The 24,038-nt window shown below is 43.9% G+C and overlaps 1 protein-coding gene across 5 annotated transcripts in view; it reads right to left on the reverse strand.

The window, feature by feature from the left end:
* The window catches only part of TRIM2 (tripartite motif containing 2), an 87,137-nt gene that overhangs the window by 36,653 nt on the left and 26,446 nt on the right, over window positions 1-24,038 (reverse strand). For 2 of the 5 annotated variants that reach the window (XM_060246633.1, XM_060246632.1), the window contains exon 2: window positions 2,303-2,484. In XM_060246633.1, the coding sequence (XP_060102616.1) occupies window positions 2,303-2,436 (134 nt within the window). In that variant the 5' untranslated portion in view covers window positions 2,437-2,484. Of the gene's footprint in view, window positions 1-2,302; window positions 2,485-7,864; window positions 8,260-8,961; window positions 8,983-24,038 lie in introns of those variants that run through there. The other 3 variants (XM_060246634.1, XM_060246631.1, XM_060246635.1) reach the window with 3 other exon arrangements.

A 24,038-nucleotide genomic window follows, 5' to 3' on the forward strand; every position in this document is an offset into this window, starting at 1 on the left:
TTCATGAGCAGCTTTCTGCAGACATGGACTCTAGCCAGAGTGGAAGGTCAAAAGGTTAATGCATATGGTCCTTCAGATTCCACCTACACACATGTGATCCTCTGGATTCTACCAATAAATAGTTAATAAAAAATCTCACTGTTTATTAGCATGTTATCAAGCACTTCAGAGATATGTTTCCTTGAGTCTCTTCAGGGGCACTGCCCTACTAGCAACCTTTTTGAGATTTTCTTTATGCTATACCAAACTAATGTCAGCATTTTGAAGACAGACACCAGTTAACCCCATGCATAAATATACCAGTGTTTTAAAAATGAAGATAATCTCTCCTTCAGCACCCTAGAGCCTGAAACTATTCTTTATCATGCATATTTTTGCCCAGCTTCCCAGCCAATCATTTCTTCCAAAGCAGCACATCTGCCTGTAATGGTTATCAGAAATAGCCCAGCCTGTGTCGATTTCCAGCAGCTTCAGCCTGCGGTGAGGCAACTGTGTGCGTCTGTCACTACAGGCTGTGTTCAGCCCAGTTTTGGCTTTTGGCCCATAATTGCAAATGCTGGCGGTTTCTAATGGCATGCCAAAAAACTGAATATAGACTAAATTCAGTCTATATGCACTTTGGGCAGAATTTCCAACTAATATGCCCACAAATGGGTATTTCGAAATGTCTAGGAAGACAGAGTCATTAGTGCTACTGCATTCAAAACTTCCCACAAAGCACTGTAGACAAAATAGTTCTATAAAATGAAATTAAACACGCAGGAAAAAAGTTATCGCAGAAATGTTTGCAGGAGATTTCACTTTCAGATGGGACTGCACTTCTGGCACAGAAATGTAGTCCAGGGAAAAATACCTCGGTATTTCAGTCAAGAGGCAGTTAAAGATACAAGAGCCTACCCTTCCCCCTGCAGATATTGATGCACATCCATGGAAACAAAAAAAAAAAAATTGCCACTAAATTTTATGTGCAGACATCTAAAACCTGATTGCTGAATATAGTCAGTTTAAATTATATTATTTGTTGATGAAATCTGCTTCCTGGTTAAATTGATCAGATTTTAGTTTAATGAACAGCACATCATTACATTTTCATTCTGCCCTTCCTCCAGCTCCAGATTAGGAAATCCCTGGAGATTTTAGGGTGGTTCCTGGGGTAGGGTGGCCAAGTCTGACTCAAGAAATTTATGGGGTCTTTAGGCTTGGAGTCGGGAGACTTTGGAGGTGGAGCCAGGAGCAAGGGCATGACAAGCACGATTGAACTCCAAAAGGAGTTCTGGCAATCACATTTAAAGGGATCATGCTCTTTTTAAATTACTTCCTTCCATAGGAAACAATGGAGGTTAGGGGCACCTTCCTTGGGGGCTCATAGAATTGGATCACCTAATCCAATCTTTTTTAAACTTGGGGGGGGCTGTTTCAAGGAGAGGCACCAGATGCTATGCTGAAATTTTGGTGCCTCTATCTAAAAAACCCAGCCCCTCTAAAGCTCCAGATACCCTTGGATCAATTCTTCATTATACCCTAAAGGAATCAATCTCCATAGGGGATAATGGAATGCCAGCAGACATTTCCCTCCCCCTGCTTTCTGATGACCTTGAAGTGGGGGGCCCCTCCAAACTGGGGGGATCCCCTGCCCCAACTGGGGATTGGCAACTTTAGTCTGAGGAGAGCAGAGTGCAGGAAGGGAGCTCAGCAGATATATGATGCCAAAGTCTTTGTCCTTAAATGCGACAATTTTCTTTAGGGGAATTTCTCTATGTAGTCTGGAGATTAGTTCTAATTCTGGGGAAATGCCAGGCCACACCCAGAGGTTGGCAGTCCTATAAAGAACTCACTACTGTATTCATGGTCTTCCCCTATGCTATTTGCTTCAGTACTTTAGGCTGAAAGTATGATGGCTCTAAGGTCACCCAGCAAGCTTCATGGCTGTTTTTGCCCTGGATCTTTAACCATTATACCATCCAGGCTCTCAGTGACTGAAATCACTGCTTCTACAATAATGTATTGCATGCAAACAAAGCATTTTGTTAAAAATAATAATAATACAATAACTGGTTACCAAAACACTGAGATGCCAGATTAATTTTGTTGCCCCCTTCTTAAGATCAGCTCTTTCTCCCAGGTCAAGGGCATTTTAGCCTCTCATTCATTACACTTAGTTTTATATTTCAGAAAAACTTTCCAACTGGATGCATGGTTCATTGTAAATCAATGTAACTCTAGATTTCTGGGAAGTGATCCCTGCAGTCATCCAGAGAGCCAACTGTAAACACTTTGATTGGGGAACAGAACTAAGGCTTACCTCTCACAGAAAGTATGTAGACAGGGGAGTACTTTGGGGTTCTTGTAACGGTCCAGGCATATGCTGCAGATCAAAAACTGTTTGTCAATCTGACGCACGACAGGACTTGGGATGTTGGAGCCTTCACTGGCCATCCTAGACCACTGACATATGGGTCCCGTTCTTTTTTACCCGACACACTGCTGCAAATTGTTTAACAAAAAGAAACCTTTAGAATTTTTTTAAAAAACCTTCTTGCTAATGTGCTTTGTTCCAATTTAAGGATTATTAGAAGAAGAATGCAGAAAAAACTGCTTTCTAAAATGGTACTCAACATGTGGTATGTGGAAATGCTATACTACAAGTTCAAAAACATCTAGGCAGATATTGACACTTGTAATCATTCATTTTAAAAGCCATTGCTTATATTTATACTTTGCTCACAAAGCATTTTACAGTTTTCCATCTAGGCACTGATCTGACATATACTGACTGTAACTAGCTCAAATCATCACATGCCTTCAAACCAGGGTGTTTTTTTCCTGCCGGAGCCCATAGCAACAGCACTCTGCCTGGGCTAACCAGGGCTCCAGCTGGCCCAATCGGCCATGCAGCAGCAACATGCTCCCAAGCCAGGCAGTGTGGCTTAATCTGCAAATGAGCTCCTGTTGGGCGACACAAAAAGTGCTGCTTCAGACCACTGTGAGCCGCCCTGAGCCCGCCTCGGTGGGGTAGGGCGGGATATAAATCGAATAAAATAAAATAAATTAAAATAAATTAAAAAAATGAACAACTGCCGTCCACCTCCACACATTTGTGCAATACACTTGCAGAGTACACTTTCCAATGAACTTCTCTGAGAAGGATTCTGGTGAGAATGTAACATACAGTAAGAAAGCAATTAAAACTACTTGAGACAATAAAAGCAACAAGACAATAAAAGCAGTGTGAAAACCATTTCTAAAAAAACATTACATACACGAAGCAACATGGAGGCATTAAAACAATTTAAAAGACAATATAAAGCATAAAAAGTGGCATACATCCAACAAAATGGCAGCAGAGTTCATCTCCAAGGAAGCAGTGTTCCATTAATGCTAGAATTGTTGTACAAACAGCAGGAGCACACTGAGAATTTAAAACTGCCCTGGAGAGATTGCCTGGTGGGTCATCTGCAGACAGACACAAGCAAAGCTGTGTGCCAGAACTATGTGCCCATTCATCTTAGACCTGGCCAATGGCACCAACAATGAGCCTCCAGTCACCTATTGCTGATAGTGCAGGGGGAAACAACAGTAGGATTGTCATTTGCTCAGTAAGAAAATATAAACCCCAGTCTGTATTCCTTGTTCCCAAACCTCACTCAGTGAAGCAGTGAGTAGAAAGTGTGTGGGGATGGTGTTGCATGACACAGCAATATCAATTCTAGGTGAAGACCCAGAACTGATGCCACTGTGTTGAGTGACTTGTTAGGAATTTCCCCAATCTCTATGGTTTTTTACCAATAGTCACCCAGAAGTGAAATGCTCGCTTTCCCCACGCCCTGCACTAGTGGCGTAGCTGACACCCATTACCGGTATCACTGGTCTGGTTTGAACTGAAAGCCAAACTAGAAATGATGGCATCTCAGGGTCTAACCCAGGGGTGTCAAACTCATTTCTTATGAGGCCCAAATCTGACACAAATGAGACGTTGTTGGGCCAGGCCATGTTTGTCATAAAATGTAATGCCAGGTAGCAGAGATATAAACTGTATCAAGGATACAGACAAACACAATTTTTTTAAAAAACTTAAAATAAAACATGCTTAAAACATTAGCACTCATTGGTCTTAAAGGTGCTTTCTTTCTACCTCTCCCATGGGATCCAGTGAACTGGGCAAAGCAAGCTCTGGCTCTTTCCTTCCCCAGGGGACCAAGAGAGAGATGAACCACAGCTAATAGAAGGAAGAGAGGCTTGGCTCAGTAGCTCTGCTGTGCGATTGAGAGAGGCTGGCAAAGCAAGCTTCCCTCCCCCCTTCCTCCCCAAGGGAGGAGCCTCAGCCAATGGAGAAAATAGATGTTTTGCTCTGTAGCTCCTTTGTGATTGAGCAAGTTCGGCAAAGCAAGCTGTGACACAGAAGGAAGCGAGAGAGGGATAAGGAAGCACATGACAGCCAGTTGCTCGGGGGCCTAACAGGAGCCTTCCAGGAGCCTGATTTAGCCCCCAGGCCACATGTTTGACACCCCTGGTCTAACCCATGGATGCTGCTGCCATTTTAAAGGTCAATTAGATGATTTCAAAATACTGCAAGATGATTTAAAAAATACTGCAAGGGTCCAATCTTGATTGGGTCCACAGAATGGCAGGATGAGGTCCTTTTGTTCATTCCCCACACCTTTCAAATGCCAATATGACTGCACCCCATCACAGCTGTTTGGGCACTTGAAAAGCCACATGGGGGAAATGAGAATGCATCATCCTATTGTGCAGTGGACCTGATCAGGATAGTGCCTTTTGTGGCATTTTTAAATAGCCTCTTCAGGCTTTAAAATAGTGACAGTGTCCATGGGTTGGATGCAGGAAGGAATACCATCACATCTATTTTGGCCCAGAGAGTCTGGGTCTTCATCCTGCTGCACTAGTAGCATTTCTAGGGTTTGGATCTGCTGGCTCCCAACTGCTATCCACCCTCCAGTGTAGTGGTCTACCAGGATAGTGTTGCTAACCTCATGGTGGGCTTGTAGTTCTCCCAGAGTTATAACTGATCTCCAGAACAGCCCAACCACTACCATCATCTTCAGAGGTCCTGTTTTATGTGTCCCTGCTTTCTGATATTAGGCAAGAGACAACCCAGGAGGCAGCCTTCTCAGTCATGGCACCAGAGCTCTGGACACCTTACCCAAGGAGATTCATCTGTCCCTTCAATTGCCAACTTCTGCCAGGGAGTGAAGTTTTTTCTTTTGGCATTTCCCTCAATGATTGCTCCTTTCTAACTAAAGTTTTAATTGTTGTTTCCAGGGGCAGAATTCTAACAAGAGCTCCTTTGCATATTAGGCCACACCCCCTGATGTAGCCAATCCTCCAAGAGTTTACAAGGCTAGAATTCTACACCTGGCTGTTTTCATGTTTTGTATGTATTTTAACTGTGTTTTTAATTGTTTTAACATTGTGGTATGGGTATGTGTGCACTGATTTTATTGGTTTCAAAGTGCAATTTTTTATCATGTATATTTTAAATTGTTAGCCACCGTGGTGGTGGCTCTTGTAAAGCGGGATACAATTTTTGTAAATAAAATAAATTCATTAAAAATATTTAAACTACTAAATCTTACCTTTATCCATAATTTTAGTCATAGTATTTGCTACTATATCCTGCAGTTTTAAAGATACAGGATTGACTCTTATTACTTCCCCTCCCCCAAGTCATCCTCCAACAGAGAAAGCCTTTCTTCAACAAAGAAAGACTTTTCTCCATTGGAAGCAGCAGCTTGCATCATTAGAAAAAGCCACTGGAGGAAGCCTTAGCATAAGAGAATCCTGGGATCCAACTCAGTTGAGGGGAGCTGGAGCATCCACAGTTTTTCTTTAATGAGTAATGCTTTGTTCTCTTTAGCCACATGGCAGATGACAGAATGATGGAGGGGTAGCTGTAACCATGTCTCTTGACTTCATCCTCAACTTCCTTGCATTTATAAGGTAATCTGCAGCTGTAAGAATTTTGATATTCAGGGATCCATAACGTTTCAAAACTAATTTTTTTTTATTTTTTTTGGATATAACATAGAATTATAGAGTTGGAAGGCAACTCTAGGGTCATCTAGTCCAATCCCTTGCAAAATACAGGAAAATCACAACCCCACACCCCTCCAGTGACACCTGCTCCATGCCCAGAAGACAGCAAAAAAACCTCCAGGATCCCTGGCCAAACTGACCTGGAGAAAAATTGCTGCCTGATCCCAAAGTGGTGATTGGCATTTTCCTGGGCATGTAAGAAAGGGCCATGAGAACTAAGCACTGATACAACCCTTCCTGCCCTCCTTCTCATGATCTGCCAGAGTTCACAGAATCAGCATTGCTGCCAGATGGCCATTTAGCCTCGGTTTAAAAACCTCCAAAGAAGGAGAGCCTACCACCTCCTGAAGAAGCTTGTTCTACTGAGTAACCCTTCTAAGCATCAGGACGTTCTTCCTAATGTTTAGCCAAAAACTCTTTTGATTTAATTTCAACCCACTGGTTCTGGTCTGCCCTTCTGGGGCAACAGAAAACAACTCTACATCATACTCTATATGATAACCCTTCAAGTACTTGAAGATGGTTATCATATCACCTCTCAGTCATCTCCTCTTCCGAGTAACCTTAATACATATACAATGAATTAATATACCATGAAAGTACAATTGACTTAGGACAACAAGGCTGTGAGAAAATGAAGGGTTAAAGCAACTGTCTTATCATTCATTCCAAAGCCAAAGGAACCAGCTTTCAAATTTTCAAGAAAAATGGCAGGGCGATACCAGCATTATCAGAACAGCAAACCTAAGTATATCCTGGCCATTTTAACTAAAGTCCCCACTCTAAAAAGGGTCAGGTTGGCTAAACGTAAGGAACCACAATATTGACAGTCTTTTAATAAACAGTAAGAGCTTGCATTAAGAAGCCTTCCAAAAATGACATCATTCTTTTTTCTTGCAAATTTCCAGATTGTAATATAGATATACATATATAGCAATTCTCTATTTCTATCAAAAGGGTCTTTTTAGCTCATAGGAAAAGGACATGTGTGTGTTGCATAGAGAACGAATGAACCCTAAGAGCGAAAGCATACTAATGCAGAAAAATCAGCGTGTGCAGCCACACCCATCTGGAACAGAGCTCTAAAAAAGACAAACCATATGGGCTTTAGAAAGCCTTTTATGTGATCTTGATTAATGTCTTTATTTCCATCTATAATACGATTCTACTGTATAGACCAGCATGTAAAACTCATTAATAGTAGCCTATTCAAAATGTATACAATTTTTAAATAAAGGCAGTACTCCACCCGCCCACCCAAAGCTCTGATTAGACTCTGAAAGCACAGATTAAATTGTCAACCTACTATCAGTGATACGCAAAATCTAGAGGTCTAATCCATCCATTATGAATGAATCCAGAGGGTCTCATACATAAATTTCCAGCTGAAACATTTGCAATGCAACTCTACCACTGCATAGATGTTGCTTTAAAGGCAAGATTCAATATACATAAAGCATGGCACTTTACATATGAGTGAGAAGCAGCCTTTAAAAAAAATCCAGTTTACTCAAAACAAATTGGTATCTTAACCCACACATTTTAAAAAAATTGGTACAAAATCTGATACAAAAGATTTTGTTCACATTTGCTCCTATCTTTCCTCTGATTTTTAAACCAGTTTGGTCTTCTATTGTTTAAAACACTGAGATAACCTTAAAAGCATGCAACACCCCTCTAAAAACCCCCCCCATAACCTACTTATTTGTTATATTTTAAAAAATCAGGGAATTACAAGAGGGAGGGAGAAAAGCTATAACCTGCTAGCTACCGGGCACAATAAAGAACAAAATAAGCACTTGAGACATACCCATCTTTGCAGAAAAAGAGATTAATCAATGCAATGCCAAACACAAAATCCTCTCCAGGATGGAGCTTTGTCCTGCAGTAGTCCAAACGAACCAACCATAATGATAGTAATAGGTTTTTTTAAGTTTGAAAGCCTCACGTGTGACACTGCTACTTAAGAATCCCTGTGACTGCACAGTCTGCCGTTACTGGGAATTCACTGCGTTTCTTGCTTAAGGTTAACAATGCTCCATCCCATGCAGAGAATAATGGAGGAAATGGACAGAGGCCCAGTCAAGCAGCCATTCATTTTCCCCCACCCCAGGTCACTGACAAGTGGGAGACCCCAAAGGATTGCAGCCAATCAATCTTTATTTAGTACATCTTTCTCACTCAACCCGTGCTGAAAGACTGCAGCAAAGCATGCAAGGGATTGTGGGATAGGGATGCAGCACAGAGCTGCAATGAGATTCGCTGGGTGGATTCCCCCTCCCCTTTCCTAGTCAGCAATCAGCTGTTTCAAGGCCCACTGAATCTGGTCACTGGAATGTTGTTATTGGATTAGCAGGCAGGAACAGTGACAGAGCTAGAGATGGCACAGTGGCGCAGCAGCAAAAGGCACACATAAGTGCATGCTCACCATGCATCTCCTTGATATTTAATATGTGCTCTCAATTCATAAGAATTAGAGTGAAGAAAAGTCATCCCCTCAGTTTATCCACATATTCTTCTCCCTTCATATTTAGTGCAGCAGTCAATAGACGGCCACTTAAAGCACAATTGCTGAAGGAGATGAATTTTCCAATACCTCCAGAACTGCACAAAGTCTCTCCTCCCCTGCCCCACCTCAAAAGCCCAGACCCATATCAGAAGTCACCTCACAGCTGTTCTCACACACGAAGTCCACCTGGAAAATGATTGTTTCAGATTTACAATATAGGTATACTTGTGTTGCCATTAACTGGGACTCCAAATCTGGGTAGTTCAACTTTGCATATTTTTGCAAACTGTTTGCTAACTACACAAATCAAGCATTTTGGGGGTATGTTTTTCTTCTGATCACTGTGTATTTCTGGCATATACTACAAAAAAGTTGAGTTAGAAAAGTCGTGGAATTACCTTTTGCTCATGTCAGAAAAGAGCTGGTCTCTCTCATCTCCCTGGTCTTTCTTGTCTGACAATACATCAAAGCACATTGTGGACGGAAGTACCACACTGATGAGTAACAGCTTTTTTCTGCTGCTTTATATATCACTAATTAATGTGGAAATTAAAGTTCTAAAGGGAGTGGCCAGCTGTTCTCTGAAGTCAGGCATGTATTAAAAAAAAATGAAGTGTGCTCCTTCTTAAGAATGAGAAGAAGATATTGGATTTATACCTCACCCTTCATTCAGAGTCTCAGAGCAATTTACAATCTCCGTCCCTTCCTCTTCCCACAACAGGCACTCTGTGAGGTAGGTGGGACTGAGAGCACTCTGAGACTGACCCAGTCACCCAGCTGGCTGCATGAGGAGGAGGAGGGAATCAAACCCAGTTCTCCAGATTAGAGTCCACTACTCTTAACCACCACACCAAACTGACACTTAAGTGTGTAGAGTTTTTCCTTGATTAAAATAAAAACAGCATGCCTTCATAGTCAACCTGCAGAAAACTTAGTTGCACTTGAGCCCGAAAGATTCTACAAACCCTAATGATTAGTTGCAGTCTGTTTATTTTTTATTATTATTTTTTCATTTATGCTATTTGTAGTCTGCCTTTCTCACAGGGACTCAAGGCTGACTGTACACAGTAGTCTATCCTACATGCAGTTTCTTGAAAGACAGTCTCACTGCTTTAAATGGGAGTCAGGTCTGTCGATTACACTAAATTAGGAAGGACCTGCCAACCCTATGTTACCAGGGCATGCACCTCAGTGGCACAATCTTTTTTTGTTCAAGAAAGGCCACATCTGGTTCAAGGCACTCCAGGTCACTGCCGCCAGCTGCTTATGAAATAGGAGGGAAAAGAACACTGTTCTTAAGCTACAAACCTGCTCCTCAAGGGGACTGTAACCCCAGCCAGAACAGGAGACACATCAGTACCTGGGTCAGTCCTTCCACTCACCAGTAGCCCTCTGTTTTGTCAGGATTAAGTTTCAGTCTATTAGCCCTCATCTACCCCACAACTTTTTCCAGGCACTGGCTCACAGTTTCTACAGCCTTTCTAGGACCTACTGAAAGTGTGGTTGAGTTGAGTATCATCTGCATATTGGCAGGACCATAGCCAGAAATGTTTTGGTGGAGGGGCCCAGGAGAGAAATTTTAAGGTGCTGGGGCCCAGCAAGAGCCCGCATCTGGTGGGAGGGAGCTTCGCAGTCTCCACCGCCACCACGCTGCCCTCAACCTGTCCACGGAACTCTTGCCTGCTTGGAGCATGGAAGGGGGCCTCAGCTATTTTTTTGCTACAGCCTGGCCTCAGAGGCTTCCAGGAAGACACTTAACTGTTGCCTGGGGGACTGGCAGCAGCTGATCATGGCTCCCCCATCTTGGGCAAAAGCAGTTTCTCATTGCCGGGCAGGGCTGTGAGCAGAATGGAGGCAGCAGGAGGAGGAACATATGAAGCTGCCTTCTACTGAATCAGACCTCGGTCCATCAAAGTCAGTATTGTCTACTCAGACTGGCAGCGGCTTTCCAGGGTCTCAATCGGAGGTTTTTCACACCTATTTGCCTGGACCCTTTTAGTTGGAGATGCCAGGGATTGAACCTGGGACCTTCTGCTTACCAAGCAGATGCTCTACCACTGAGCCACCATACCTCCCTTAAGTGAAGAGGCAACGAGTGGGTGATCAGGCGGGCAGGGAGGGGAGAGAGATTGCCTTTTGGAGCCCTGCAGAAAGAGGAGGAGGAGAAAGAAGGTGCTCCAGATCAAGGCCCCCAGACTGGTGCACCCAGTGACAAAGCTATCAGGAGCCTCCTGCTCCTCCCTCTCCCCACCCGAGCCAGCTCGGGCGGCGCCTGCAAGCCTGGCAGCCATGGCACCTGCAAGGGGGGCAGGATTCCAAGTTTGTTTGACCAAACATATCTGTGACCCCCACCATCCCATAGTCTATTTAAAGGGCACGGTAGTCATCCGAGTCACCACCTGTGCCTCAAGCTATCCTGTGAGACCCTCCAAACAAGCCGCCCCCGCTGCTTCCTTTAAGTTTTACAGCTTTGCTCCTTGCGGCTCCTTTCACAACAGCGCCTGCTTCTGTTTTGTCTGCTGCCCTTTGCCATTGTAGCACCTCTCGCTGTCTTTCTCTCCCCAGACACGGATCCAGCAGAAGGCAAACATTCACTTGCCTGGGCACCCTGCAAAGAAAGAGGGCAGCAAGGCAATGCAGCTGAAAGGGCTGGCCTTAGCATTGCCTCTTTCCTGCAAGCTGTTCAGGCAGGACTAAGTCCTCCCTCTTAGGAGGGTTTGTCCTTTCCTGGTTTGTCCTCTCCCCCTCCCTTCAGCCTGGGCCTGCCTCTTTTCAGCTTTTGCTTCGACCAGCTTCTGCTGCTGCCGCTCTCTCACTGACAGTCCCCCCTGCTCTCTCTCTCCCTCTCTTTTGTGTGGGTCCTGGAGGCCCTCCAACGGAGAGGCCCTCCATAGGGAAGGGATTTTTTAACAGAGCGGCCTGGCCCCCCCAGCCCTCCCATAGCTACGGACCTGCATATTGGTAACAACTCACCCCAGATCTCCAGATGCCTTATACCAGTAGCTTCATGCAGATGATAAAAAGGATGGAAGACAAGATGGAACCTTGCAGGATGCCACAGGCGGGCCTGTAGCCAGAAAATGTTAGGTGGGGGGGGGCACGGAATTAAATTTCAGGTGGAGGGGCCCACCACTCTTGCGGCCCCCACTCTCTCCAGCCGACTGAAGCACCGGAAAAGCAGGACTCTTTCAAAGTCGCCTCCCCTCTCCGCTAAGCTGGCTTTCGGGCAAGCAACGGAGCTGCCTGAACTAGCCCGGTCTGGGACCCCCTCTTACCTCCTTCCTTCCTTGCCTACCAGGTAAGGTCCGAAGAACCCTTTTTTGGCGAGGGAGTGAATGAAGGAAGGACACCAGCAGGCTGCAGAGTCACATGCGGAGAATGTGGGTCGGAGTCCACTGCCTGCAGGGCACTTCCTCCTCCCCCAGCCCTTCCCTTGTCAATTTCCCCAGCCGGGTGGCTCCTACTCCGATGGGGCGATTCAGGGAGGAAGTGGGAAGAGGCAGCGGCATAGGAACCACCAGCCTCCACACTGCTTTTCCAGCGCTTTGATCAGTCAGTCAGTGGGAGGGAGGGGGAAGGCACAGCAGAAAGGGGCAGGGAGATCATGGCGCTAGAGCAGCAGCTGTGGAGAGACCAGGGGCTGTAAAAGCAGTGAGGATTGCCGGGCCGCCAGGAGAGGCCATATAGGTGGAAGGGGGGTTTGGGTGGAGGGGCTGTGCTCCCCAGGCCTCCCTGTGGCTACAGGTGTGGCCACAGGCCAGAAACCAAAAGCCAAAGCAGCAGTTCCTCAGTGCTGCCTAGCACCCTCTGAGAACATTGCAAAATGGCTTAGAGGTGACAGCTGGATCATCTTTTCCATCTGTGCTATGGTCATGCTTCTAACTGGACACTGCAACATGATTTAGTTCCCCACTTTCGTGCCTTCTAGTTTTGTTGTGTTATAAAAGGAACTTCAGAAGATCCTTCAGGTCTTCCATAGAACTTCCCAGATGCTTGTGAAGGAACTCTCCAGGTTTATTTACATATTATACAACTTGGGCCTAGAGGCACCAACTGCATATTTACATTACTTCAACAACATAGTATCATCTTCCCAAACACCACTGGGAGTCAGGCAACCTTTCCTCAAGCACTAATTCTTTCATAACTGTATCATTCTTTACAACTCTGAGAATATTAAAAGATCTGATTCAACATATGCCCTAACCCTGAACCCAATTAAAAAAAAATCTTGAACACTTGCTGTATAAAATGATCCATATTGGGACAAGAAATCCTAATATCAGGAAAGAAGGTGACATGGTATAGCCTGATCTCATAAGATCTCAAAAGCTAAGCAGGGTTGGTACTTGGAAGGGAGCCCACCAAGGAAGATTCTGCAGTTGAAGGCAATGGCAAACCACCTGTTCAATCATTTGCCCTGAAAGCTCCTTGCTGGGGTCGCCATAAGTTGGCTGCAACTTGACAGCACTTTACATGCACAATCCTAACATCAAATGTATGCATTTGGGAACTGAAGTGGTTATGAATAACCAGGTAAAAAATCCTGGTATCATGGTGAACAGCTCATTTAAGAGTTATAGTAGAATAAATTGAGTTGAGTAGGCTGATATTGCAGCTTTTTAAGTGATCATGCCATCTATTTCTCCTAAAAATACACATATTTGAATCAAAAACTGCCATTTATATTGTGCTTTGGTACCTTTTACTCTTCTCCCTCACCTCCCTTCTGTGTTTTTTATCCCCTTAAAAAGTTCTAAATTAAAAATAAAAATAAGAAATCTACTCATTCTGTGGCAGCAATGAAAAACCGCTGGACTTAAGGATAAGGACTGAAAGGATGACCTCAAGTATTGTAATGCCTTTACATAAATCTATGGTGTGACCATGCTTGGACCATGGTATACAGTTCTAGAGCAAGTACAGAAAAAGGGAAGCAATGCTAAGAAGGAACATGATGGGGATCTACAAACTTGTGTGTGATATGGAAAGAGACTAAGAAATAATTTGTTCTACCTATAACACTAAAACTTGGTGACACCAAATGAAATTGAAAGCTGGTAGTTCTTGTTGGAATGGGATATGGATGGTATGGTATGGATCAATGGGATGGTAGCCTTTCTCCAACTTTAGTGGCTCTTCATCCATGGTGACCAATCTGCCCCTGTTTTAATCTTTCTAAAAACAAATATATAAAATCTGAGAGGATACAGTAAAGGTAATTGCTCCACTAAGTATGTACAAGGTTCAGTTCTTCTCCACTATGTTAATACTTTTGAGGACTTTCTTTTTAAAGACATTACTAATCTAAAGAGAGACAACACCTGAGACTCAGTGCAGTATCCAGTAAAATTCTTGCCAACTCATTATTTAAAAACACATAACCTTGTACAGAGGTATTTGCCTTTCCTGAATAATCATTCAGTTACTGAATAACTAAACAACTGTAATGGAAAAACAAACATATCCATGGGATACCACATTTCAACCTAGGGGGTCTCCTTCGCTCTTGTCACAGCTTAAAAGAAATAAACTAGAACAAATACAGTTCTATGAGTTGAGTGCAGCCAGTTCTCTAACCAGGAATCCATGCTTCTCAGTTTCATATGAGAAATGGGGGGGAGGGAACCCTTATCCTTTGGGATCTGTTGATACCAGTCAAAGCAGTGACAGCAGAGTGCATCTACATTAAAGATAATGTTGACTTTGGAGGGGTGCTGGCTATGACAATTTAACTATACCTACCTTTGATGAAATCTGATGGCTGTTCTGTGGGGAGCCAACTTTTGCCAAAAGAAAGTGTTGTGGTTTTTTTAACCAAAAAGGACTGAATATGTAATAGGTCTTTTAGCCCACAATGTTAATGTGGCAACCATAAACTAGGTAGTTTATCACTGTTCCAAAATGTCTTCAGCATAATGGAAATGACAGAATTGAAGTGGATTGAGGGGGGGGGGGAATAGGCTTCCCAACCCCCCCCCCCGCCCTGGCGGGGGACCCCCGAATTCGCAGCCTCCTCCCCCTCTCCAAAAATCCGGAAGCGGGGGGGGGGGGAGAAACGGCGCAAATTTTGGTGCCACTCGCTCTGGGCCAGTGAGAGAAAAGAACATGCGTGTAGGCTTCCCAATCCCCAGGTCCCAGCCAGGGATCCCCCGTTTTTGCAGGCTTCTCCCCACCCCCAGCCAGCTGGCCAGTGGGGGAAGCCCCACCCCCAAAGTCATCATGTAGTTGTAGAGCTCCTGCAGGTTTAGAAACCTGCAAACTGATCCGTTTGTAAAATGTGTGCCTTTAAGGCTGCGCAGGAAACAGGAAGGGCTTCATTGGAAAGGGTCAGTAATAGTTTCCATGGAGAACGGCCCCTCCCTTTCTTTTGCTTTTGTTTTCACAGCAAGTAAAGTTCTGCAGGAAGAAGATCTAGTAAGTATTTGTGTGTGTGAGAGAGGGAGGGGCAGGGGATTCCCTGGTTTGGAGGCCCTCCCCCCCTTTAGAAAGCGTGTGGGGGGGAATGTCTACTGGACACTCTATTATTCCCTATGGAGAATGAGTCCCATAGGGAATAATAGGGAATTGATCTGTGGGTATTGGGGGCTCTGAGGGGGCTAGGTTTTGAGGTAGAGGCACCAAATTTTTTGTACAGCATCTACTGTCTCTCCCCAAAACACCCCCCAAGTTTCAAAATGATTGGAACAGAGGGTCCAATTCTATGAGCCCCAAAAGATGGTGCCCCTATCCTTAACTATTTCCTATGGAAGAAAGGCATTTAAAAAGGTGTGCTGTCCGTTTAAATGTGATGGCCAGAACTCCCATGGAGTTCAATTATGCTTGTCACACCCTTGTTCCTGGCTCCACCCCCAATGTCTCCTGGCTCCACCCCCAAAGTCCCCAGATTTTTCTTTAATTGGACTTGGCAACCCTAGGGGGGAATGATAAATTACCAAGGTATCACCTCAACCTAAGTTTATCATTCCATGCCAAAACAGCTCTTACACATAAAGTGCTTATTTATTACATACAGAATCAGTTCTGATAATTTCTCATACTTTTAAAGCACTGGATCAGATTTAGGAATGCCAAAAGAACTATAGATATGGTCCAGTCACTTTTATAATTTAAATCCTAAACAAATTTACTACGGGGTGTTTATTGAACTCAGTGGGCCTTGCTTTTTATTAAACATGATTAGATTATGGTGGGCATTTCACTGATTTCAGTGGGAGCATTAAGAATGTCCTAATATTTCTTTTCCTTTCTCCTCCTTTTTACTAAAATCAGTATAAGTGACCTAAATACAATTCTCTTCAGGTGGATCATACCCATTATTTAATAGTCATAATTCTTTATACTACTATGTTAGTGAATATGGTGATGGAAAGTGCTACTAAATCACAGGTGACTTATGCAGTGTTCCCTCTAAGCTGAGTTAGCAGGAGCTAGCTCACAGATTTTTAGCCTCCAACTCCAACACTTTTGTCTTAGCTCAGGAAGGATGACTCCAGAGCACAATAATTTATGCAGTAGCTCACAGCTTTAATGCCAGTACCTTACAACTTTAATGCCAGTAGTTCACAAAGTAGAATTTTTGCTCACAGGACTCTGCAGCTTAGAGGCAACATTGGACATGGTAATTCCTCATGGGGTTTTCAAAGCAAGAGATGAACAAAAGCGGTTTGCCATTGCCTGCTTCTGTATAGCGAACCTAGAGTTCCTTGGTGGTCTCCCATCCAAGTAACAACAAAGCTGACCCTTCTAAGATTAGACAAGATTAGGCCAGCCTAGGCCATCCAGGTCAGGGTGAAAATATCAGTCTTAAAAACTAAAAATGGAACAATTCTGCATGCACCCATTACACACAATGACTGAGCATGCTTTTTAAGTCTACAGTGCAAAAACACAACACATCTGCCATCCTACAGGAGAACTCCCTTAGACTCCAAACTGCGTTTCACATCCAAAATCATTGAGAGAATGATTTTAGAAAAATGTGGCAATGGTGGCCTAATTCTATTAAGGGCTATATGATCACTTCCACAGATGAGCAAGGTATAAGGAGAGAATGTTGCTGCATCCAGATGCCAGTGTTCTTATGAAAAGAAGCCACTCTGTACACAAAAATCACATTTTCCCTTTAGGTTGCATGTGGAATTTCTCTAACCACCTCTCCCTGGGCAAGATGAGCTCTTATTTCTAGTTCTGTGATGGATCACTGGAGCTGCGGGGAGGGAGGTGTTTGTGAATTTCCTGCATTGTGCAGGGGGTTGGACTAGATGATCCTGGAGGCCTCTTCCAACTCTATGATTCTATGATGTTTCTAGAAATCCTCTGGATCTATGATGTGTCTAGAAAGCAGTGGAAAATTCTGCCTGGTACAAAACAGTATACGTACACATGAAGGTGCCTCTATACTGAGTCATACCATTACAATATTATGGTCAGGATCTTTGCCAGCAGGTACTCTACCACTGAAATGCAGCCCTCCATGTTGAGAGAATCTGAAGTATGAACAGTTCTCTCCAGTACAAAATCATGAAGCTGTAGTGGAGCCATACTGGTTTTGAAAGTTTGTTAGAAAGAAATTTGAGGTCTCCAATTAATGTGGCCAAAACATCCAAAATGCTGTATCATGATGTCAGCTGAAAGGGCGGAAAATCAATTTTATTAGCATGCCATCAAGCAGAATTTTAGGATTAGAGAACACCACAGTCTTAACTGGACATGTATACAAGCATAAGAACTCCTGTCACGTGGTATATTAATACTCTGGGATCTCTGAAGAACAGCCATGACAATCCAACCCAATCAATGGAAGTTCTACACTGATAGTCCGCGTTTTAATAAAGCATTCCCCAACACGGGCATGACAGCTGACACCGTTTACTAACAAGCTTCCTGCTCTGTCTTACTGCATGTTTCATGTCATGCTCTGTCATGGTGACACATGATAATATGGCAAGCACTAAACTTGTAAACAATGCTCAGAGTAGAAGATTCTTTGTTGCAATCCATGATAGGTTATAACACAACATCACCACTTTTTTGTTTTATGTTTTTAAAATAAAAAGGAAACAAAAGTGGTTTCTACATTGCAGGATGGAATTAAAGGCAGAATCAGTGGGTTGGATCCAACCAGTTTTCTACTGGAGAAAAAGGGATGTATGAATTCCTTTTGACCTCCCAAAAGGCTATGTTGGGATCATGGAACCTCTATGGACAAAAGCCATGTGGAATGGGGTTATAGTAAGGAAAGGAATTAATTAAGACTGAGTAAAAAGCTAGCTGGATTCAACTCACTGTTTAAAAATGTTGAATACTGCTGGGCATTCAGGTGATTTCTAACTCAACCACTCTCCACCAATACATAAACCTTTGCTAACATCTTCTGTCTCCATTTACCAAAGTATCAGGCATCTTTCTTTGTAAACTTAGACAGTGACATAGGTAGTTAGAACAGAAAGTTCTAGTGCTCATCCACATGTCTTAGATTAGCTCATGTCTTAATTTAGCTATGCTTGATTTAACCTTCTTTCATATGACCAGTGTTAATGGGAGATACAGAAGTCTAGTACTCACTTACTAGGTGTAAACTTGTGGTTCAAGGCTGTGGTGGCTGACGATCTCCTGAACTGGAGACAGAGATCAGTTCCCCTGGAGAAAACGAGCACTTTTGAAGATGGATTCTATAGCATTATACACCAATAAGGTCCCTCCCCTGCCTAAACCTCACCCTTCTTAGGCTCCCACTCCCAAATCTTCAGGGATTACCCAGTCCCTGGCAAATTTACCTCAGTATACCACTTTCTGATTTAACCTAACTTCTTGCCTCTGGGCACCAACACCACTATAACCCTAAAACTACCATACTATCGCAGCTTATATCTATTGGGTGAATAACCAGGCCTCGGATTCAGCAAGAGCTCACAGGAGCACAGCTCCTGAACCTTTCTGAGGGTTCCCCCCTCTTCTCTCTACCTTGTCCATTGAATAGTAGGTGCAGCTGCATAACAATCCCTGGATGAGCTACACCACCTATTTTTCTACAAAACGACCTCTGTGAATAACTATACTTAGAACTGTGGATTTATTCCCACAGTTTACCCCTAACTAAGGCTTTTTTTAATAGGAAAAAACCAGCAGGAACTCATTTGCATATTAGGTTACACTCCCCTGATACCAGGCCAGCCAGAACTGTCTTCCTGTGCATTCCTGCTAAAAAAAAAAAAAAGCCCTGCTCCTAACACATCACTCAGAAACATAAATATGATACTTAGTGTGCCAACACTCAGTCTAAGCAGAGCAGGCAGCCTGTGACAAGTTTATCGCTTCCAACTTTGGCTCCCAGAGACAAGGATTAATTATGTGATAAGAGGAACTGATCCTGGGACCAGCAACAAAATAGTCTTTATAGCAGTTTCACATGGTCTTGTTATCAATAATTAACTATGGAACCAACTTCAAGAAACACAAGGTGCATACATATGCATACTCTCTGCACATGTTTCAATGTTAAAATGTACCCACAGAAATCACTCTCAAAATTATTTTCCTGAAATGTTTGCCCCCCTGAATAGAATTATATAAGTAGTTAATTCATGGTCCTGTGAATGCCAACAATTAGGGACTACCAACATAGTTTCTCACAAGAAATGATGACAATGAACCATTTGAAGGATTATCAGCATTCAGCAATGTGTGCCAGAAATTCTCAAGTTGTTTACATTACTACTACTAGAATAAGACAATGTCCTAGGTTTATAAACTACGGTAGTTCTACTCAATGTGTTTACAAGATTTTAAAATATTTTGATTCAAACTGACATTACCAAACCATTTCTTTTTCTTTAGATGTTTACAAATATTCTAAAATCTATTCATTTGAGCAGAATAAATGGAAAAGATGAAGCTGCCCAAGTAGTATTAATAAATCCAACCACTTTGCTATGAGTTTTCATGGGAGAATATAAACTAGGTAGTTTTATCACCATCGAATAATTTCTGGCCACAGAAAGAAAAAGTTAATTTAACATCAAGGTGCTAGCTTACCTTCTCTTTGGGTATCTTCTATCAAAAAATAAAATTAAAAACACTTTAGTAGTTTAAAAAAAAAGAAAATAGGCAACTATGAACAATTCTTTTTTAAAAAACTGTGACAAGCTTTGCTGAGAAAAAAAGAATTGCCTTTATTTATAAAGATATTTTTCAAACTGAGTGTGCGCAGTATTTGGCACTGGCTGAGGATGATTTTTTTTTAAGCCAGAAATATCAGCTGTTCTTTGCCCTTGTGTTTCCTGCTCATGCAGCATCTCACAGTCTCTTTGGGCACTGGCAGCTAACTTTTTCAACCAACTCCTGACACACAGACAGCTGAGCAAAATCCATTTTCATTCTTCAGTCTTCCAGTTGGTATCCTGATCGCTAAAGAAAAGTAACTGCTTTAAATGTTCTCAGCTGAAGTGGCTGAATTCTAAAATAGATAAATTAAATCATCTGGTATGGAATGCTTTCCAAGTGCCAGCTTTTGGCCTCCCACAGGGCCACCTCAGCCTCCTTCCAAAACAGACTTGGGGAAAAGCTGTTTCTCTCTCTCCCTTCTCCCTCGCCCCTTTCACACACTAATACTAACACAGCAGAATGCCTGTTAAAAATCTCAGCAAAAGTGTTTTCTTCCCACTTTCATGAAACACTTCTTAGTGAGAATTAATGCAAGGTTATAGTAAAATTTCAGTATTTAGAAAGAAATTGTGAAAGAACATTACCTGCTAGTTTTGAACTCAAAAGTAACAGAACAATTTTATTGCAAATAACTCTGCTCTACAGTTCTACATTGTGGCTGAAGTATGAAACATTATTATCCCCAGGATATTATTAAATTACTCTCACCATTTTGACACACACCAATGATGTAATAAAAACAGCCAGAGGGGAAGGGGGAATACCAACATAGTTTGAGGCTGATTCTTCCTAATCCCCCGTCTTCTGTCAGACCTTCAGCAGATTCCAGATTTAGTTTCCTTCCAGACTGCACACACATCTGTTCTTCATAAACTGAAGCTAGGAGCCTATAGATGCACTCTGCCCATTTGTCATAGAATCCCACAAGCTAACAAACAGGAATCACAAAGAGACACCGAAAATACCCAATGGGGAGCTTAACTGCTTAATGTTTTTACAAACCTGCCTGATTCTTACATGTGTCACCAGTACAAAATAAGTATTCCTGCAGACAGTCTTAAAACAGATCCCTGACTTGTTTTATGAGCCTTTGGTCCACTTCCAATGTTGCATCAGTGTTTAAGTCCATACACTTGTAAGTCACACTGGGAATAGAACAGCACTTTTAAAAAATATATTTGAATAACACCTTTCTACCATATTTGTGATTCAGGGAATTAGAAGTTATCAAATCAGATCAATGCCCAGCAGGGTTGCCTGCACAATACCCTTTTTTTAAAAAAAAAAAAGATTGGTCAGGATGCCAGGATGACTGTAGTTCAGTGGTAAAGTCGAACCGTGCACACCCTCCAATCCAGCCTCAGCTGCCCTGTTTTACAGTCTGATGTAGTCACAAGAAAGAGAATAAAATATGCAAACTCCACATTCCTGGAGCAGATCACACAATTATTATAGCAGATCTGGGTTGGGCATCAGGACTGCTGGAGGGAATACTGTCACAATATTATTTCTTCCAGCTAGTTTGGGTCACAGATGGCATGCAAATTTTGACACAGTTCAGAAGGTTTGTTGAAATATTCGCTTAAAACTCAGAGGTGATACCCAGACAGGATGGAGACAAGACACATGCTTTTAAAGAGAAATTAAAGTTTACTGGAAAACACTAGGGAAAGGTCCTTGAGAGTAAAGAAAATAAAACAATGCATTCTACCTTGCTAATTACATCCTAACAGCTACATGGCTATTTCTGTAATGGTGGTCCTTGTTACTTTCTTGATTCCAGCAGCACAAAGATCAGAATATCAACTGTTAAGCTTACATACAAGATCAAAGCATTATCATAAACAAGGTGCTAACTGTCCAATAGAAAGGTTACAGGTCAACACATTTCCTTTTTGGTTTTCCAGGCATACTACTGACAGTTACTAATTGGATACAAACAACATAACATCAGGAATGCACAGGAACGTGTCCGGCAGGCTCAAACAAAGGTTTCCAGCAGAGGAAAGGCACTAGGCAACCACACACTTCCAGACCATGTGTTCTGTCCTCTCTGCTGCCTCCACCCTCTAGTGGGCTTGCAAAGAGAGTGAAAGCCACAGAGCTGCCCACGTGCCCCCTCCCAGGAGAAGCTGGGCCTGCCACTACCTGCTCTGCTGCATGTGGGTCTCTCTCTCCAGCCATGTTTGGGGAAGGGGGGCAAAACAAGGTCTGTCATTGGGCTGTGTGAAAACACACATTCATGAAATGGAGCTGATGGCACTGTACTGTTCTGTGTCAATATTAGGGGTCCCAAATCCCCCGCCTGGGCGGGAGACCCCCGATTTGGAGCCTCCTCCCCCCGCTCGCCAAAAATCTGGAAAGCGGGGGGGGAATGGCAGCCCTTCCCACCTTCCCACCAAGACGAGCCGAGCGCAAGCGGGCCTCTGGCTGGGTTGGCTGTCCACCGAGGTCTCGCACCGCTGGAGCTGGGCGCTCCTTCTCAGAGCCCTTTTCTTTCTGGTGGAGCAGCTTCCCTTCCCGCCTCAGCCCAGCTGGCTGGGGGCTCTTCCGCACCCTGGTGGTGGAGGGCCGGCTGTCCCCGGAAGGAGGGAGGGAAGCGCGCTTGTGGGCCTCTTCTGCGGCGGCAAAGCAAATGAAGGAAAAGTGAGCTCCTTTGCTGCTAGCCACGCTCACCGCCTTGGCGCCCGCAGCCACTTTGCAGTGACGACGGCTCCAGCCGCATCACCCCCCCCGCGCCCTCGCTTCCTACCAGGGGCTGCAGCACAGCCACTTGGGGAAACCCCCAGCAGAGCGGCCGCTTTCTACAGGAGCCAGCAGGTGACAGGACTGCACACGGGTGGCGGGACTCGGCAGGACTGGCTCTTCTGACTGCCTTGACTCGAGGGAGGGCAGGTCAACTCCCGGCGGTGAACTGGTGTGGGTGGGCAGGCGGGCAGGCAGCCGGGTGGGCGGCTTCTGTTGCTGGGGAGGGGAATGCCCTTAATCAATGGGCAGGCGGGAGAGGCGGTGTTGGACTCGGAAAAGAAGGTGCCGGGGTTGCCTTGGGCACTTGAAGCTGGGGGACAGACAGTCGCCTGGCCAAAGTGGGGGAAGGCAGGGACTGCTGGGAAGGGCGAGCGAGCAAGTGCCAGAAGGGCAGCAGCAATGGAGCATGGGACCAGCTGCCCATCGTGCCTTCCTTCACAGCAACACATACACACCAGAGTTGAAGAGCCCATGATCCTCTGGGGACGGGGCTTCCCCCTCTGGTCAGCTGACTCGGTGGCAGCGCGGGAAGCAGTCCCCCCCCCCAGATGTAGGACCATGGCGGAGTGCAGATTTGCATTGGGGGGTGGATCCACATGTCACTTGAGGACTTATCACCAGCTTTAAGAGGGGATTGGATAAAAATATGGAGCAGAGGTCCATCAGTGGCATAATTGCCCATCTTGGAGTTCAATTATGCTTGTCTTACCCTTGTTCCTGGCTCCGCCCCCAATGTCTCCTGGCTCCACCCCCAAAGTCCCCAGATATTTCTTGTATTGGACTTGGCAACCCTAGTCAATATGCAGAAAGTAGCCTACTGAATGGGTGAAATCACTTCCGGTGACATCAAGGTATGTGTGGCCTAATACGCAAATGAATTCCTGCTGGGTTTTTTCTACAACAAAAAGCCCTGCATAACATCATATCCTGTTTACTAGCAGCTAACATTTGTTAACCCCATAATGGCTGAAATGGAAGTAATTCCAACAAAGTTCCAGTTGCTAGGGTATTTGCACACAGGGTTGATGCAGTAACCTAACAAGGCCCACCTTCAAGAGGACTGCACTGGTCCCCCTTGTTGCTGGATGACAGTCCCAACCTCAGAGGGGAAAGGGAATATCCACATAGCTTGAGACTGATTCTTCTCAATCCCCAGTGTAAGCTTATCTTTATAACTCCATTGAATTTCCCCTTCAAAACTCTCTCAAACACTTGGGATAACCTTAGGAATACATGGAAATTCCAAGAATCTTATCTAATAACATTCAGAACTCACAGGGAGTGAAGAAAGAAGAGCTGTATTTCCATTGTGCTATCGTATTTGACATCTTTTTTTTTTTTAAAGCTGTCTTGCATGTTATTATACCATCATTTGGGTTGTATTCAGACCTCATCTCAAAATGAAATTAATCTTAAACCGGACAAATCCAGCTTGTTATTGGTATCACACATATACCTCTCTCTTCTTCCTTGTGCAGAGTGTTGGGGGAAGGGTTGCTGGCAGGAGTTTGAGGGGATGGAAACACGAAAGGGTGCCATCAGCACAATGGTGCTATATTGC

The sequence above is a fragment of the Heteronotia binoei genome, chromosome 9 (assembly GCF_032191835.1).
Source record: "Heteronotia binoei isolate CCM8104 ecotype False Entrance Well chromosome 9, APGP_CSIRO_Hbin_v1, whole genome shotgun sequence".
Lineage (NCBI taxonomy): Eukaryota > Metazoa > Chordata > Lepidosauria > Squamata > Gekkonidae > Heteronotia > Heteronotia binoei.